Source organism: Pinus tabuliformis, chromosome J (genome assembly GCF_031772625.1).
Source record: "Pinus tabuliformis cultivar Carrire ecotype Pingquan chromosome J, CPIR1, whole genome shotgun sequence".
NCBI lineage: Eukaryota > Viridiplantae > Streptophyta > Pinopsida > Pinales > Pinaceae > Pinus > Pinus tabuliformis.
The window spans coordinates 76,780,919-76,800,179 of NC_142295.1; the positions used below are offsets into that span (position 1 = coordinate 76,780,919).

Here is a 19,261-nt window from a genome sequence, read left to right on the forward strand (position 1 = left end):
TTCAAAAGGTCAAATCTCTATCTTCCTTTTCCCCAAACAAAAAGGAAAAAAACCCCTTACCATAAAGTGAAGAAGAGATACCCTTTGGTCACAAATTTCCAATATTTTCAAACCCAAGCAAAGATTGAGCAAGGAGAGGGTTAGAGCCTAGAAATTTGGTTTGCAAGCCCCCACTTAGCTAGGCGCAAGGCCATATACCTAGACGGGTTCACGTTCACATTAATCTGGGGGATGTTATCCAACTTCTTAACAAATTTCGAAGGGCGAGGATGGTGGTTGTTGACAATGAGATCATTAAAGGTGAGAACATCAAGAGGCAAGAGGAGAAAGTTAGAGTCAACAAAATTATCTGTCTATAGAACCTTCCGATTAAAAAATGTGATATAAAGCTAACCAAATTTTTTTTTTGTTGTTGGGAAAAACACGGACTTTCTTTGATTTTCAATAACCAAATCGATACTTTAAAGAAAAATCTATATCCTATATTAAACACATATATCTAATTAAAAAAATACCATCTTCCTCTTTATTAATAAAATATTAAAAAGTAAATTCCTAAAACAATTCATTTAAAAAAATAAAATTACTTTTAACCATAATTATTTTATTTTAAAAACTGTTATTTGTTATTGACCTAGTAGATGTTTTTTTAATTAAAACACAAACAAATATTTAGAGATAACATCTTTATCTACATTAACCTGGATTAATACGATTTGAAGGTTGACTGGTAGATATGAACATGGAGTATACGATCAAAATTACGTTGGTTTTTACCATTTTCATTCACCCACACCCCAAACGTATAACCAAAACCAGATCACAGAAGTCTTTAAAGTTATTAAAATAAATGAAAAAATAAAATTTACACCTCATTTAATTCTCTCTCACACACCTTCACATGTAGAAATGCCAGTGTCAAATGCCAGGGTCTATTTCATCTCCTAATCGTATCAAACCGCATATTTTGCATTGATTTTTTTTAACCTTCTCTGCAATTGGGTCGAAATCCGTCATGGCAAACAGCGCCGACCATCGGCCATCCCCCATGGTATTTTTTGATGCAAAACTCGCTGCATTTTCATGGTTTCTGCGCTGAATTTTGTTTGTTCGATCCGGGGTTCGAATCCATGGCGTCTGGTATGCATTGCAGGTGGATCAAGTAAATGATACGGAGAACAGCTTGGAGAAGATCAAGAAACAGCTAAATTCGGCTTCTGGAAGAACTCTGTTGCAAGGGCCGCTTCTGAAGCGATCAGAGACGGTAAGTTGGGGTTTTATTATTTTTGTTTATTAGACGATTGAACTCGTGACTATGTGTTGAGTTTTGTGATGAAAATGTGCCAGAGATTCGTAAGCATATGTATGTGTCATGTTTCTTCGATGCTTGTGTTGGTTTTTTAGTTTGAAGGGTTTTTAATAAATTAGTGCCTTCGGTTTAGATGTCACAGTTGAAGTGGCGTATTCTATCAAAACCACCCGCGACTTACACCTGTTCTCATCAATCGACATAGAGATAGTCTGTTTAGGACAAACTGCCTAAGCTCATTATTCAGTCAACAATGCGATATTAATAAGATGTGATTGGCTCCAGAGATAGTCTGTTTAGGACAACTTGCCTAAGCTCAGCGAACAATGATGTGTCGATAGGACATAATTGGATCTACAGATAGTCTGTTTAGGACAAATTGCCCAAGGTCAGTTAACAGTGAGATATCAATAGGACATAATTGGTTCTACCAACACATTATCAAGTTTATGTTTTGAGGGGATATGAATTCGGGTTTCTGTCTGTTTAGGACAAACTGCCTAAGCTTCATTAACAATGAGACATCAATAGGACATAATTGGCTTTACCAACACATTATCAAGTTTAAGTTTGGAGGGGAATTGAATTTGGGTTACTGCGAACAAACTTCAGTTGATGTGCTTCTCATCCACAACCCAGCCGATTTTCAGCGGTAATGTGTTTACTTTTTTAACTGGCTTTGGATTGTGGTTGGAAAGAATGAGCATTATTAACCATGGACAAAGTTTTGGGGAGGAAATTGTTTGTAGGAAAACATGCTTTAAGGCAGCTGTTTGAAACTGCAGTTAGAGCACTGCAATGGTTTTATTATATTTTTTGTCAGGGTGCAAAATAAATTTCATTATCGTCTTTACCAGAGGAAGAATTTAAGTACAAAAAAATCTTGATCTTTTACAAGAGGTCTGCCACGTTTTACCGAGTCATAAAGCTATCAGAACATGCAAAATTAACGAACTTAATGCATTCACTGTCTATCACGTTTTACCACTCGATCACAGCCCACTTGACTATTAGTGGTCGGTGTACTTTGGTAACTGGCTTTGGGTTGTGGTTAGAAACAATAAGTGTTGGAAACATTGACAATGTTTTGTATAGAAAACTGTTTGTTGGAAACATACTTTAGACAGATGTCTGATCTGCATATAAAGAACTGTATTGTTTTTTTTTTAATTTTCTTTTGGACAGATTTTTTTATTGTTGTTAGACATCTAATCCCCAGGGATTGGGTGAACAATTTGTAAACATGTAAACAAAGGAAAATGAATAGTTAGTATAGGAAGCGACCTTGGAATATGAATCCTAAAGTTCACACCTCTTCATTTTATATAATGTTGTTTAAATTAATGCAAATATGTCAATTCAGGAGTCACCTTCCTAGCCTGACATAGTATCAGAGCCTGGCTGTCTGTCCTTCATTGTAACTCCTATATCTGCTTGCTCTGCCAGCTCCTTGTTGGAAAAAGTAACTATGTTCGGTCTTCAATAATGTACTTGAGACATTATGTAATGTACTTGTCAAAAGAATAAAGAAAATAATTTTTATTGTTGTAACAATGAATTATTAAAGCATGGGTTTCATGCTTGGGTCATCATTATATTAGTCGGAGTCCCCATTGTGGACTCCTAGGATTAATATTGAGTTTATAGAGTCATTGTACATTCGAAGAGACCCTTCTTGGGCTTTTAGATCATGTAAATTTTTTTTGTATCAAACAAAATATGAATTATGTATCCTCCACATCATGTCAGCCTAAGGAAGATCAAGTCGGCCTAGAGACCCTAATTTGACCCACTAGAAGGCTATATAAAGAAGGAAGTCGAAGTCATTTGGAAGCATCACTCTCACAACAATTCGATATCTTCTGGGATGTGTTGGGGATGCGAAGTTTGCTGCTGGAAGGAGGAAAGAAGTGCGAGTTTGGGGGAGTCTCTAGAGAAGAGAAAAATCGAAGTTTTGGCACCTCTCTCTCTCTGTTTCGTGGTTTGGTTTAGGAGATCGAAGTCTCCTAAAGTTTTTGCTACTGCTGGGATCTGCTGCATAGTCGAAGTTGCTAGAAAGAGGTCGAAGATCTTGGAGGCTGACATGGTGTGGAGGGAAAGTCTGGTCTTGGTCTAGGGTGAAGAGTCTCAAAGAATACTATTGAAAGGAAGAATTACTTTGACTGGGTTTTCCCGTGGCATGTGCCTATATCTCGTGTCTCTTGTTTTGTGATCTTCATGTATGTATAATTGCTTGATGAAAGATAAGATAATAAAGAAGTAAAAGAAGCCAAAACACTGACAAGTAATTATCAAGATCGGAGAAACAAACCCTAATATAATATCTTTGATTTTCCAACACCCCTTGCTCTTCTACTTGCGCTCTATCTGCAAAGCATGGTTTAGACCTGTCCATTCTGCCATAACACAAATCTGTTGAAGCTTTGCACGTCCGTTACCCTCCATTTTTAGTGCATTGTCCATGCTAGTTTCCTCTGCTCAATAATCAATCCCGATTGTGCTGTGGCCATTTCATGCCCCTCATCACTTACAAACCCAATGTTCTACTCATAGCTACACAAGTTCTCTCTCCCAACACCTACCATTTTCCCTACTGCATGCGAATAGTACGATATAGTTATGCAATAATAATAATATCCACCTTCTTCAAGTCTCTTCCACGGGAGTTACACTCAAATCGCTTGGGACTGTATGCTTGACAAGGCTTCTTAAAAACTCTGAGGAATTTCTCGATGGTAGAGCACACATTCCTTCAAAGGGTTCTCTATTAAAAGGTCTCCTGAATTGGTATTCCAACTCAATGTCGAGGTAATGGTAAGAATTTTGAGATGCCTACAACCAACATACAATAACTGGGTGTCAACACTTAAATGAGCCAGATATTGGGTAAATCTAAGGCAACGTTCCAATTGAGTAGTGAAAGTGAAATATGTTGGAACTTGTTTTTTCGCAAGATAAGTTCAAGGCACTAAGCTTCAACTATCAAGTGTTTGATTGAGGAGTACATTTTCGAGGCTAAGAGGTAAATTATTTAGACAATTGGTCATGGTTCTTTCTCATGAATTGAAGTTTTTCAAAGGGACAAGTTATCATTTATGAACTTGTTGTCAAGACAAGGAAGAAAACAATCTTCTCTGCATGTTCCAGACTGAGAGGCATCCATTTTTAGTCCTAATTAATTGCTTGGATGAACTAAGTTTGATATTTTGCAGGACTTGGCTTATAAAAATGCATTCCCTCATCTCCATTGTTGGTGTAGTGCTGATTGGCAAGGAGAACTATCAAGAATGGTCTAGAAAGATTAGGCATGCCCTCATCTTTAATGACTTATGGAAAGGCATTTGTGAAGGAGAGGGTGACAATGCACCTATCAAGCCCACACAAGACAAAGAACTAGCCATTTGGGAGAACAAGGACAACAAGGATTATGCCCTAATTGCTGCTTCTGTAAGTGAAGAGGTGAGTTGTCATATTGTTCCAATTACAAATTCTTATGATGCATTGAAGAAGCTAAAAGATTTATATGACTCACACTTAGAATTGGAAGTGGTTTAGTTGATGATTAAGCTCTTCAACCTTGAGTTGAAAGACGACGACTCCTTTGCCCTAGCCTTAGAGATTAGAGCCATTATTGATGATGTAAATGCCATTGGAATTCAGATGGATATTCCTCTTATTGCCTCTGTTAAGGTTCTCTACCCCAAATATTTTCACTATCTTGAATCCCTAAAGCTAGTGCGCAACTCATGGCCATTACTTTTGATTCTCTTGTGGAGAATTTTGCATAACGGGGGAAACCTTTTGGGAAGAGGAAGACAACATCTCAATTCCTTGAAGAACCATTTTGCCTTGCACAAAAAGAGAAGAATCGGTCACGAGATTCTTTTAAAGGAAAAGGCGGTAGAAGAGGATGTGGAACGAAGAATTACATAGGTAGGGGGGTAAACATCATCAAGGAGAAAAATTTGATGTCCACTGCATTCGCTATGGTAGAGAATGGATATGGTGCATCCACATGCAAAATCCCTTGGGAGAGAATCAAGTAAGAATGCAAAGAAGACAAAGGTGAAACACTAGATCCAACAAAAGGTAAAGCACCTGAATCTGCTCATTACTTTGTTGCCCATTGAAATATTGGAGTTAATTGAAGATTTGTTTTATACTTCACTTGCTTCTTAGAGAGATGCATGGTTGCTTGATACAGGTGCAACTTGCCATATGACAGTTCGGAAAGACTTATTTGTAGACTCCAATGACAATGTAGATGGAGTAGTGTGCTTTGGAGACAAGTCAAGTCTCAAGCCATTTAAACTTTGCACAATCAGGCTTAAACTACTTGGACTTCCTGACTTTCTCCTGAATGATGTACTTTATCTTCCAGAATTACAAAGAAACCTGATGTCTCTTGTTCACATTTGCTAGCAAGGACACTCCCTTCATATGTTTGACAACAAAGTAGAGGTAAGCAAAGCATCAGACAACACAATTGTCATGACTGGAATAGAGGAGGAAAGACTACTGAAGCTGAAACGAACATCTACTCATGCACGTAACTGTTCATGCCTTTCTCAGTACAATGAAGGTTCATTGCTATCCAATCTTCTATGGCATGCAAGATTTGAACATTTTAATTATGAAAGTCTTCGTTTGTTGAAAAGGAATGGTATTTTTGGATTATCAACTATTCCAAGGAAACTGAAGCACTGTGATGCTTGTATCTTAGGAAAACATAGCAAACAAACATTTCATGATTTTGCTTGCAGAGGACGTAAAAAACTTGCACTAATTCATTTTGATTTGTGCGGCCTTATGCATGTTCATAAATAGAAATAGATATATGATGACTTTTATTGATGATTACACAGGATGTGTTGGGTATACTTGTTGAAAAATAAATTAGAATCTTTTGAAACTTTAGAAATTTTAATGCATTGATTGAAAATGATTCACAAAACATATTTTCTCCCTCCGTATTGATAATGGAAAAGAATACTTCTAATGAATTTGAAAACTATTTTTGCCAACATGGGATTCAACATCAAATTATTGTTCCTTATAATCCTCAACAAAATGGTGTAATTGAATGAATGAACAAGACTATCTTAAATATGGTTCACTCAATGATGTTTTTCAAAAATGTAAAGTTGATGTTTTGGGCTGATGTAGTTCTATGTGCAGTATATGTTAAAAACATATGTCCATCTCATGCTATCAAAAATAAGACTCCTTATGAAATGTGGTATGGTCTTTCGGTAAGGCATCTCAGTTTCTTTGGTTCCACTTGCTATGCCTTGATTCGTAAGGAACACAGAAGCAAGCTTGATGCAAGGAGTCAACAATGCATCTTCTTAGGGTATTCACATACCACCAAAGTATATCGTCTTTATGATGAGGTAAATAAGAAATTTATATTGTCTAGAGATATGATTTTTCTTGAATCTTCCAAAGTTGACGACATTGTTGAGTGGTAAATTGATCGTTTGGAATCTTCGTTTATACAAAAACTTACCATGAATTTGATATTGAGATTCCACATCTTGAAGGGGGGGTCCCTATCTTGGATTAATATATGGAATCTCCTTTTGAAGCATTATTTCCCCCTCATGAAGTTTCGACCACTCCTTCAAATCAAGAAGACCTTTTGAGTGATGTGATTGAGAGGATTGGAAGGCTAAATCTTGATGCAACCCCATCTCAATCAACAGAGCAACTTGGACCATCTCAGAAAGGTCCCCCAAAATGGCTCACCAAAACACTTGAAAGTGTTCACCCTGATGAGGTCAAAAAGACAAGAACTAGAAGTTCCACTAGACAAAATGGAGGTGATGTAGATGATTTTGATTTAGTTGATGATATGGATGTTTCATATGATTGTGAATTGAATTTTTCTACTAATTTTGAACCAACTTCCTTTAAAGAAGCTATTTCTCATGATGAGTGGAAAGAAGCAATGTAGGAGTATGATGCTCTCATAAAGAATGGAACATGGAAGTTGGTGGACCCTCCATTTGGAACCAAACCAATTGGCTGCAAGTGGGTCTACAAGAACAAGTATAAATCAAATGGCTCACTTGACAAGCATAAAGCAAGGCTTGTGGCAAAAGGATTTGCACAAAAAGGTGTCAATTATGAAGAGACCTTTGCCCCCATAGCAAAATGGGCCACCATCCAGACTCTCTTTGCCTTGGTAGCTTAGAATGGATGGAAAGTCCATCAAATGGATGTGAAGATTGCTTTCTTGAATGGAGACTTGAAAGAAAATGTGTTCATGTCTTAACCATAAAGCTGTGCTATGAAGGGGCAAGAACAAAAAGTATGCAAACTCATCAAATCCTTATATGGCCTAAAACAAACACCACGAGCCTGGTATGAAAAATTGATTGAGCATCTTTTGAAATTAAATTTCAAACACTTTAATCTTGATGATGCAACTCTATTTGTCAAGAAAGTTGGCAAAACTATTGTCTATCTTGTGGTATATGTAGATGATCTGTTGATAACAGAACAATGAAAACTATATTGCATCCATAAAGAAAGAGTTAAAGAAAGGATTTGAGATGACAAATTTGGGACACCTTCACTATTACTTAGGCATTGAAGTGACCCAACATCCAAGGTATATATTCCTCTCTCAAAAGAAGTACATTGGAGAATTGTTGAACAAGTTTGGCATGGATGAATGCAATCCTTTGTCCACTCCAATGGAACAAAATTTGAAGCTCACATCTAAAGAAGGAAATGAATTTGAGGATGCAACTAAGTATAAACAATTTGTGGAAGTCCTATCTACCTCACCACTATTGGACCGAATATTTCATTCGCTGTTGGAATCCTTTCCAGGTTTATAGAAAAGCCTTGTGAAGGACATTAGATTGCTGCAAAAAGAGTTCTAAAGTACTTGAAAGGAACTCAAGATTTTGGACTCAAATATTTAGAGATGGATGCCTTTAGCTTGAATGGATATTTTGATTCATATTTTGATGGAGATAAGGAAAATGGATTGTCTACTTCAGGTTATGTTATGCGTCTTAGATCAGGAGTTGTCTCTTGGAGGTCACGCAAACAGCCAATTCCAACGGATTCCACAACAGAGGCATAATATGTGACAACTATAGAAGAAACCAAGGAGATTGTGTGGCTCAGTAAAATTCTTGAAGACTTGCAGGAGAAACAAGTGAACTCTACTCCCCTTATGATTGAGAATATTTCAACAATATCGTTGACCAAGAATCTCAAATTCCATGATCAAACCAAACATATCAACGCAAAATATCATTTGATTTGATATCATGTAGAGGGCAAGATTATTCATCTTCGACATTATTCCACAAATGAGCGAATTGTAGACATTTCACCAAAACACTTGGAAGAGAAAAGTTTGAAAGATTTAGAATGATGCTTGGACTCACAAACACCCCTTTAGATTAAGGGGGGAATGTTAGACACCTAATCCTCAGGGATTGGGTGAACAAATTGTAAATATGTAAATAAAGGAAAATGAACAGTTAGAATAGGAAGCAACCTTGGAATATGAATCCCAAAGGTCACACCTCTTCATGTTATATAATATTGTTTACATTAATGCAAATATATCAATTCACGAGTTGCCTTCCTAGTCTGACAATTGTATTTATAGCCTTTTGCGGAGGAGAAATTAAAGTACAACAAAATTGTGTTTTTCTACAATAGTTCTGCCACCTTTTACTTTTAATGGTAAATACTATGTCATGAAGATAACAAAATGTGCAAAATTGGCAAATAGAATGCCTTTGCCTATTATGGTTTATATGAAGAGATCTAACATAATTAGACTATCAACTTATTCTTGAAAGATTTCAAGTTTTAACAAAAGTATTACTTAACAAAAACAGAGACAAACGCGATTTTTACTTGACATCCGGGCCTAGCTTGTCACTGCAACAAATCGTGGGCTGGTTTATCTTTAATGTAGGAAAGTCGTCTGTGTTAATAACTTTAATGGTATCCTCCACAAGCAGATCTAGATTCAACAGGACCATTTTCTTAAACTCAAAGTTATGATGGCGAAAATTACCATAGAAATTAAAAAAAGAAGCAAAATCCTAGTAATGAATGGTAATATTTAATTCTTAAACGCTGACATTCTCCATTATCTTCCCTTTACTATCCTTTTACTTAAATTAACATTACCATTAATTGTTCCATGATGTTAGAGAGTGGTTCCAACCTCATCAAACTTCAGATGGAGAAAGTAAATTTTTTTGGATCCCATTTAGTATTCAACGCACTTAACAACTTTCAAGATTTTACGATTGGCATGATTGCAGTGTTTCCACTAGATTCTATCATGTATGAGGGTATGGAACTGGCATTTAATTAAGAGCACCAAGCCCTTTATTTAGCTTGATGTTGGTGGTGTTGATTGTTGAAGTCCCTTTCTAAAAATGTACCCTTCACTCAAGAAAAATCATTGATTAGGCATGTTAATATTTTTCTACCTTATTTTAATGCTTGGATTAGGAATTTTCATCAAAATTGGAGTGTGTTGACTGATGCCCCCTAAGGATCAAGATAGGTAGAGGTTACAACCTATAAGAGGGGGTAAAGGGTGATATTGATGATGAGGGTCCTAATATAGGCAATGGCTTTGATGATATGTAGTTATTTGTTGTAGCATGGTGTTTTTTGGGCTTAGAGTCCATTATGAGCCTCTTTGTTTATATATTTTGATTTAGATTTGGATTGCATTCAATGCTATTTTGGTTATATGCAATTTTGCATATTTTTGTCTAATGGTTTGCATTCTCATGGATGTACATGAATATATAAATAGATAGATAGTTAGTAAGTTAGATAGATGGATATATTCATTTACATCCATGAGAATGTGAACCATTAGACACAAATATCTATCTACATATCCTTTTGCATATTTTGTGTCTAATGGTTTGCATTCTCATGGATGTAAATTAATATATATAGATATATTAAGATGCTCTTGTGTGAAAAACGAGTCATGCCATCACCTTGATGTTTGGATCTACGCAAAGTGGATGGAGCTTTAGAAATCAAGGAAAAGTAGGTCCTGAATATAGTCCATTGATTGGACCTCCTTCATGTGATGACGAGGGAGTAGCACAGGCTTCACCGCAGAGCACTGTCCAGTTGATAAGACATGGTTTTCCTTGGATACCTCATCCGTCCACACCACCTCCACCTTCACCTCCACAACATACACCGCCACCAACACTGCCACCAACACCGCCGCTGGTCAACATGTCGAATGCGATGAAGTTGTCAGTGTTCAAAGGCTTTGGAAGTGAGGATCCAAATCAGTTTTGGTTTGTTGCGAACGCTGTGTGGACAACACAATAGATTACGAATGATAATATAAAGAAGGCATAGTTAGTCATTGCTTTGCAGGATCGCGCGCTGACATGGTATGTTAAGTATTGCACTGATAATCCGTTTGTGTCGTTGGCAGATACTCAGACTGCTTTGAACAAGGAATTCGGTAAGCCTAAATCTACCTCGCAGTTGGTAATTGGATTTAAGGAAATCATGATGAGACCCGGTGAAACGCCATGGGAGCTAGATCAAAGACTGAAGTTCGGGATCTGCGAAGCTAATATGAATCTCACAGATAGCCAACACCGCGATTGATTTATAGTTGTGCTCTTGCCCCACTTAAGGATTGCTTTATCACAACAGAAGATAGGAACTTAGGTAGAAGTCTTGGAAATTGTGATGAGATTGCATGAGACACCTATGCAGGATGATTCTTTGGGAGTTTAACAGATTCATGCAGAGTTGCAGAACCTCTGCTTGGAGTTATAGAGCTTGAAAAAGGAAAAAGCAGCTCGGCCGGAGGTGCGCGAAGAAGTTGGTCTTAAGTGTAAGAACTAAGAACTAGGGGCATGATAAAGATCATTGCCCTGTCTTCGCGAATTACATCACAGGAGGGGGGCATATGCCCCTAAGGCAGGAAGCTCCAGCAGGACCAAGTGTGGGGCCCGCGCTATGGTGCGCTATTTGTCAAGTAGCCAGAAAACATGTAACAAACAATTGTCATTTGCTACAAATTTTGTACAAACACCACAACAATTGTTTTGCGATTTCTGCAAATTGGTGGGCCACGATGAGCGCCACTGTCGAAGCTATTAATTAAAGATGGAGAGGACACCTATGTATCGAATGCAAGCAAAAACTCGGCCTTCGGATCAGGGCGCTAGGGGAACACGCGGAGGATATCAGGGGTGTGAACGAGGCTGAGGAGGAGGAGGACCTGGTAGGGGTCGGGGGCAGGTCATTTGTTACAATTGCGGAACGCCAGGACACTACGCGCGTGTACGAATCAGACACTCCTGTCATGTCAATACTGCACTCAATTTGACCACACAATCGAAGAATGTCCTGTACTGATGGCCAAGATGTAAGAGAAGAAAGCGCAACCTCAGCATCCTACCCAGAACTTATAGATGATGAGGGCCGAGCCCCGCGAAGAGGATCCGAATGTTAATATCGTATTGCGAAGCGTGATCACAACTGGTGACGATAAGTGAAAGCAACCTGAAGAAGGTGTATGGGTCCGCAAGGCACTAGAAAAGGAGGTCGGGTTTGATATAGAACGTGCGAAGGAAACTTTCATGGAAGCGAAGAAAAGCTTTGCTGAGGCCTCTACCTCAGGAAGTCAGGACAAACTGCCTGCAGAGGTTGACCCCTCTGTGCTTACCACCTTCTTGGAGACTTGTATGAAACTATTGCGCGATAACAAGGTTGTGAAAGGGCTACAGGAGTTGATAAACAAATGTGCTGGTAAGGATAATACTTCTGATGGACCTTGCATAGTCAGAAAGATCGGTAAGCATAAGGCAAGAACAGGGCGCGAGATGAGGCTTACCGCACAAATAGGAGACTATGAGATGGACCAGGTTATTTTGGATTTGGGGTCTGACGCGAATGTATTGCCTAAACAAACCTGGGAGAGAATGGGGAGACTTGCGCTACAGTGGTCTCCGATTCAACTAAGGATGGCAAACCAGCAGAAGATTATCCCTATGGGATGATTGCAGGGAGTTACCGTAGATATAGAAGGTGCGAGCGCGCTGGCTGATTTTGAAGTAATAGAGATTGTTGATGATAACAATCCATACCCTGTGCTCCTGGGAATTGATTGGGCTATCGACATGAATGGGGTCATCAATTTGAAGAAGCGGACAATGTCGTTTGAAAGGAAATCGCTTCGCGTTGTAGTACCATTGGACCCTGCAGAAGGACCGCGCTATATTGAACCGGTCCGTGACTATGAGGAAAGTGATGATGATTTGGATCAGATCTATAAAATAATAGCGTGAGACCAAGACTGGGTTAATCTGATAGTTGATGGACGAATTGCATGGGACCACGAAAGTTCCTGTACCTCGGATTCAAACGAAGAGTTGGAACATTGGCAAAACAAGTTGCACGAAGTATCCACACTGCGCTGCAATATGATGGCTAAATTGCTGCGCTGTGTCGTTGGAGGTAAGGAATTTGCCTTATTATGATGGTTTAACTGACGTAGATAAATTTTTGGATGCTTTTGAAAGAGAGGTTCTAGAGGATTACCGCTTTCAGGCGTTGCACTGGGCATTGTGCGCTACGCCCGTTCAGTGGTGGGGTACGCACAAAGACAACTTTGATGAGTGGTGCAATTACAGAAGGATGATGAGAACACGATTTGGTCGTCCTAAAGTACGGGTAATTGAGAAGTATGATGGGAGGAATGATTTGCGCGATCATTTGACCAAATGGACTAAGGTATATGGAACGGAGCCATAGCCAGAATGGGTGCATTTATTCTGTCACACTTTGGACATAATCCCTATGAATTGGTATTTGGAAACAGAGCTCCGCCACGGCACCGCGAAGTGGGATGTCTTAAGAGAAGGGTTCGTGAGGACATTCAACTTTGAAGACGGGTTCGAAAGCATTGATGAGGTGCTGCAGGAGGTTAAGGTAGCGATCTTCCGAATCCCGCAGGATCCTTTGGAATTGGTTCAACCAGATTGGAGCACCCAGCTGTGCCATGCGTTGGAATGCTATAATATGACTGCTGAAGCGGAGGATGAGGATCCAAGGAATATCAATATCCCAGAAGTGGAAGGCCACCGCGAGGTTGAAGGTCTGCAGATAGAGAACCCGGATATCACAACACCGCTGAAGGCTAGGCAAGTAAACATTGGTAGTTGGTATTGAAGCGGAGCCTAAATTCGCGAAGATTATTGGGATGATGCCATAATGGACAAAGTTGCTGAGTTACTCCGTGAGTACCAGGATATTTTTCCTACAAAATTTTCAGACTTGAAACCGGACGCGAAGCCCGTTAAGTAGAGGCCATATTGCCTTAATCCCAAATACAAGGAAAAGGTCTGCTTGGAGTTGGACAAGATGCTTGAGGCGGGTATTATTGAACCAGTGGAGGAATCTGATTGGGTGAGCCCAATGGTAGTTTAGGAAAAGAAGCAGAAGGGAGAGATAAGGATTTGCGTAGATCTAAGAAAGCTTAACGATGCCTGCGTTCATGATCCTTTCTCGACACCGTTTACTGATGAGGTATTGGACAATGTGGGAGGATAGGAAGCCTACTCATTTACTGATGGGTTCTCTGGATACCATCAGATCAAGATCGCACTAGAAGACAGGAGTAAAACAACCTTCACGATGGAATGGGGGTGTTTTCAGTACACAGTGATGCCCTTTGGACTCAAGAATGCGCCGACGATATTCTCTTGCGTAGTCATCGCGGCGTTCAAAGAATTTATTCACAAATTCTTGGAGGTATATTTTGATGACTGGACAGTGTTTGGGCTAGTAAAGCGCCATGTAGCCAGTCTACGCTTAATGTTGGATATGTGCCGAAGGTATCAGATCGTGTTGAACCTGAAGAAGTGCTTGTTTTGTGTCCCCTTTGGGATTTTGCTGGGTCATGTGGTATGCAAGCAAGGACTCATGGTGGACCCTGCCAAGATCGCGGTAATAATCAATTTGGAAGCCCCAAGGAGTGTCAAACAGCTGCGCGCAACGCTGGGCCATATTGGGTATTATCGAAAGTTCATCAAGGCTTATGCTCAGATTACCGCGCCCATGGAGAAGTTGCTAAAGAAGGACGCTACATTTTGTTGGGATGAAGAATGTTAACGCAGTCTGGATGTCTTGAAGGAAAAAATGGTCACTGCACCGATATTGGTCTTCTCGGATTGGAAGAAGGAATTCCATGTGCACGTTGATGCCTCGTGTATTGCGTTGGGAGCAGTACTAACACAGGCTGGTGAAGGGGAGATGGATCATCCTATAGCATTTGCGAGTAGAAAGTTGTCAAAGGCTAAAAAGAATTATTCGACAACAGAGCGCGAAGGATTGGCTATGGTGTATGCGCTCCAAAAATTCAGACACTATTTGTTGGGCAGACATTTCAAGATGTACACAGACCATTTTGCATTGAAGTATCTAGTCAATAAGCCTGTGTTGGGGGGGGGATATGCAGATGGCTGTTGTTATTCCAAGAATATGATTTTGAGGTAATTGTGAAACCAGGAAGGTTGAATGCAGGACTTGACCATTTGTCGTGCATTGAGACAGGAGAGGAGCCTACTAATTTGGAGGAAGGGCTGCCCGACGCGTAGCTCTTTGCGGTGCGTGTAGTGGACAACCACTTTGCAGATATTATCCATTTTTTGACCACAGGGACAACTCCAGAAGGCTACACCAGTCAACAAAAGAAAGAATTGGTAGTACGTGTGGCTGATTTCTCAGTAATTGCCGGACATTTGTATAAAATGGGATCAGACGAGATACTTCGACGGTATGTGCCCAATTTTGAAAGAAACAACATCCTTGCGGAGGCTCATGGAGGAGTTGCAAGAGGGCATTATGCAGGAAAAGCAACAATGCAGAAGGTTTTGTGCGCTGGGTTATGGTGGCCGACGCTGCATAAAGATTCTAAAGCATATTGTAGGGCATGCGATGCATGCCAAAGAACGGGCAGACCGTCACGGAGGGATGAGCTGCCTCTGAATCTGCAGGTGTCATTACAGCCATTTGAGAAATGGGCAATTGATTTTGTAGGACCGATTCAGCCCCCAGGCAAGAAAACAAGTGCACGATATATCATCACTGCGACTGAATATCTGACCAGATGGGCGGAGGCACAGCCTGTGAAGGACTGTACAGGGGCAACAACAACAAAGTTTTTGTTTGAATATGTGTTGACCAGGTTCGGTTGCCCGAAGGTATTGATGAGTGACTGTGGTACACATTTTCTCAATGAAACGATCAACACGCTGATAGAAGAGTTCTAGGTTTACCATCAGAAAAGTACACCATATCATCCTCAGGCCAATGGAATAGTTGAGGCTTTTAATAAGATATTGGAAAATGCGCTGACAAAGATTTGCAACGCGCAGTGGAATGATTGGGATGTATGCGCACCAGCGGTATTATGGGCATATAGGACTACTTGCAAAAGCTAATCGGTTAGACGCCTTTCGATTGGTTTATGGGTGTAGAGCCTGTAATGTTTATGGAATATATCGTGCCTAGGAACGGCTTGCGCAGCTAATGGAGCTCGACGAAGATAGGTTTTTGGCTGGATTCCATCAACAAGTTCAGAAGGAACGTGAAAAAGCTTGGCATGATTGGCACATCAAACTGCACACCTTCAAGGTAAATGACTTGGTTTTATTATATGATAGCAAGTTCGCTAAGTTTCCAGGAAAGTTTCAGATGCACTGGCTGGGGCCATATGTTGTCAAAGAAATTACAGATGGTGGCGTAGTTCAGCTCGCAAAGTTGAATGGAGAACCATTTCGGGAAGGGTAAATGGAAGCCGGTTGAAGCCATACACAGGGGATTCGACTCAATGACTACATGACGACAGGACAGTCTTAGTGCTCCAGGCAGCTGCAAGGGAGCGTGGGACTATAAACTACACTGCCTGATTGGTGGAACTACGTGACAAAGGGGCTGTGCGAAAAAGGGTGATGTCACAGTATCAGAAGGTGCGCGAAGGGAGCTGCGCTATGAGGGGAGATACCGCGCAACACAGCCAGAAAATGACCGTTACAGTCACTGTTCATGATTTGATAGCCAGGAGACGGTTAAGAGGAGCGGGGGCAACATTTAAGGCTGAAATCTTTGAAGATTTGCCACCAAATCGGCATTTATGGACGGATTTTGGGGGGAATGGTTGGATTTGAATTCAAATTCGCCTATAAATTACGCGTGGCCGTCCAACAGAGAACACTTTGCATCCTTAGAATTTTTGAGCTGTGCTGTCCGTCGCTTCTGAATCCTCAGTTTTTCGCATATTTGGTCGCAAGCTCTGTGTTTGATACTTTACTTAAGGAGACCCCGCAGTTTATTCTCAGCACTATGTTCGGACCAGTTGAGATTGCAAGCATCGGAGGAATTGTTGCCTCTGAAGCAGCGGCTCCAAAAGTTGTAAGCATGGAGGCTCTGGCTACTATGCCTATGACGCCGAGGTCGCTTAGGCCGAAGCCTACACTAGTGCGTGAAAACCCCAAGTCGAAGAAAGACAAGCAGAAGCAGCCGATGCTAGTGTGCGAGTCGTTGAGAAAGCACTCTGCTACCCAGGCCCAAAAGAAAGATAAGTTGCTAGCGAAGGATAAGGAGAAGGTCGTAGATTTAGAGGCCGAAGAGGGTGCGGAGGATATAGATGCTGAGGGCGTGGAGCCCATCTCTAAGTTGTTGGATTATATCCCTCCACGCAAGGGAAAGGTGAAGGTCACTAAGGACCCAGACGCGGCAAAATTCCTCATTAATACACCCCTGCTACCAGAAAGCATCACCTTTGAAGGCCCGCGCCTGGCGCAGATTCCCCATTTAAAAATGGAAGACTGGGATTTGGCGGACCATGAGAGGTTCCCCCACCTCGCGATGGAGAACTACATGAAGCAGGTATATTATAAAGAATCCAGTGTCACTGCATTGGATCCAGTGGAGTGGATTCGTGGAGTAAATCAATCAGGGTTGCTGAACCTACTGTGGGTGCCCCACTATCACCGCTCCAACATCAATATCACCTGCATAAAGCAACTGCTGACTCTGGTACATGATGGGTGTTTATGGCTGAGCGCGCCTATCCCCATCATAGACATGCTGATCCATCAGATCACACTCCTACCACATTCAGGCTTGAATCCGGCCAAGGAGTTTGGCGGAAAGACCAGTGAGCGCGACTTGGTAGAAAATATGAAGAAGAAATTTGACCTAGTCAAGAAGCTGTGCGGGTACTCCATCACGTCCATCAATGACCTCACGGTACAAATAGCCACACAGATCTTAGTCGGTAAAGTCATGAGGAAATGCCACGCGGACGAGGTTCTAACGCCCGTAATTTCATTAGCTGCACAGTGCGCGAAGGGTGTGCAGTTTAATTGGTCACGCTACCTCTGCAGCGAGTTCCTTGCGAATTGTCGCGAGGCTCAGGACGAGAGAAAGACCTTCCACTATGCGTGGTTGCTGCTCTCCATTGTGCTAGTCGCTTGGGAGCTGCCGGAGGATAGTCAGTTTCCTCCCTTGGAGAAAGGATTACCAGAGGCTGCCCAGTTTGCCTCCTTGTGGGCCACGAAGGACTCTGCACGGGTCACGGAGACAAAAATTTTCTGGGTTTTGATGGAGGCGAGCATTCACATGGCCATCAACCAGCGGCCACGGTTGTCCCCAACTGTGTATGATCAGTTGTCGGAGTACATGGAGTTCAAGGCAGATTTTCATCGCGTGTATATCAGGGTGCAGAAGGATCCGCAACAGAAGTGGTTTGATCTGCCCTATCTTGCCACAGATGATGCCATCTAGGAAGTCATCAAGCGCTGGCCGGCAGATTGGCACTCTCCATCTGATCTGGCCGCAGGTACCAGCAAAGGCGTGGGGAGTTTCGCAGAGAAGAAGAAGGAGGCAGCAAAGTAGGTGGTCTAGTAGTTGGCCGAGAAGCGAAGGAAGGAGGCCGAGGAGAAGGCCCAACTGGAAAAGGAGCACGCTGCAAAGCAACAGGCTGAACAAGAACAACGTGACTCCGAGTGAAGCGGTAAATCCCCTTCGCCCTAGACCGAGGAAGAAGAATAGTCAAAGCAAGGCGGTGGCAGTGATGAAGGACAGAGCACCCCATTTCGGGTGAAGAGGTACAGAGAACAGCAGGAGGGGCCCCAGAAGAAGTCAAAAGCGACGAAGCCACCGCTCGATCCCATTACTCTCACAGAAGGCGATCTTGACGAGATCAGAGATAAAGTGCGCGACACCACAGCGGGACTATTGCAGCAGTTCGAACAAAAACACTTGCAGTCGCTAGGCACTCTTCAAAAGGATCTACGCGAACTACAGATCTAGACTAGCAGGATCCAGGTGGGTGGAGGGCAGGTGAGCACTGCACGGACGAGTCTGGCACCAGGAACTAGTCAGGCTGCCGAGATGGTCAGGTCAGTGGATCTTCGAGCAGTCGCGCTACTAGAAGGGTCCTTGAGTGCGGAATCATCTGATGACAAGGTCATCGTGAGTACTTTGAAGAACAACGGCCTCAACCTCGCAACGCTCCCCAAAGAATATCTTCACACGCTGCAGACAAGTGTGACAACATAATTACGAGCACGGGAACAGTGCGTTCTTAGCCTAATAAGTGAATATTGGGTGAACAATGAGCAAATGTTCGTTGAAAAGATGGAGGCCTTGAAGATAAAAGAGACTATCCAGGCACAGAGCGCCCAGCTGGTGGCCGCGGTTGTAGAGGCTTGCAGGACAGTGTCGGAGTTGCACATACCTGAGGAGGCGCCACTTGAGGCCAAGATCAGGAAACTTGTAGTGGGTGTCCGTGATGCTAAGACAGAGGTGGCCTGAGTTCAGTTCGAGCTCAACATGAAAATCACAGAATTGGAGCTCAAGTCACAGCCTTCGACCCTGCCAGAAGTTAGGGAACAACGC

General features: G+C 41.5%; 1 protein-coding gene across 1 annotated transcript in view; it reads left to right on the plus strand.

Moving 5' to 3' along the window:
- Window positions 1–839: 839 nt before the first annotated feature.
- SWAP70 (Pleckstrin homology (PH) domain-containing protein) overlaps window positions 840–19,261 on the plus strand; it is a 192,994-nt gene continuing 174,572 nt past the window's right edge. The window contains exons 1-2 of the mRNA XM_089377181.1: window positions 840–1,051; window positions 1,154–1,264. Coding sequence (XP_089233307.1) covers window positions 1,016–1,051; window positions 1,154–1,264 — 147 coding nt within the window. The 5' untranslated portion in view covers window positions 840–1,015. The remainder of the gene's footprint in view (window positions 1,052–1,153; window positions 1,265–19,261) is intronic.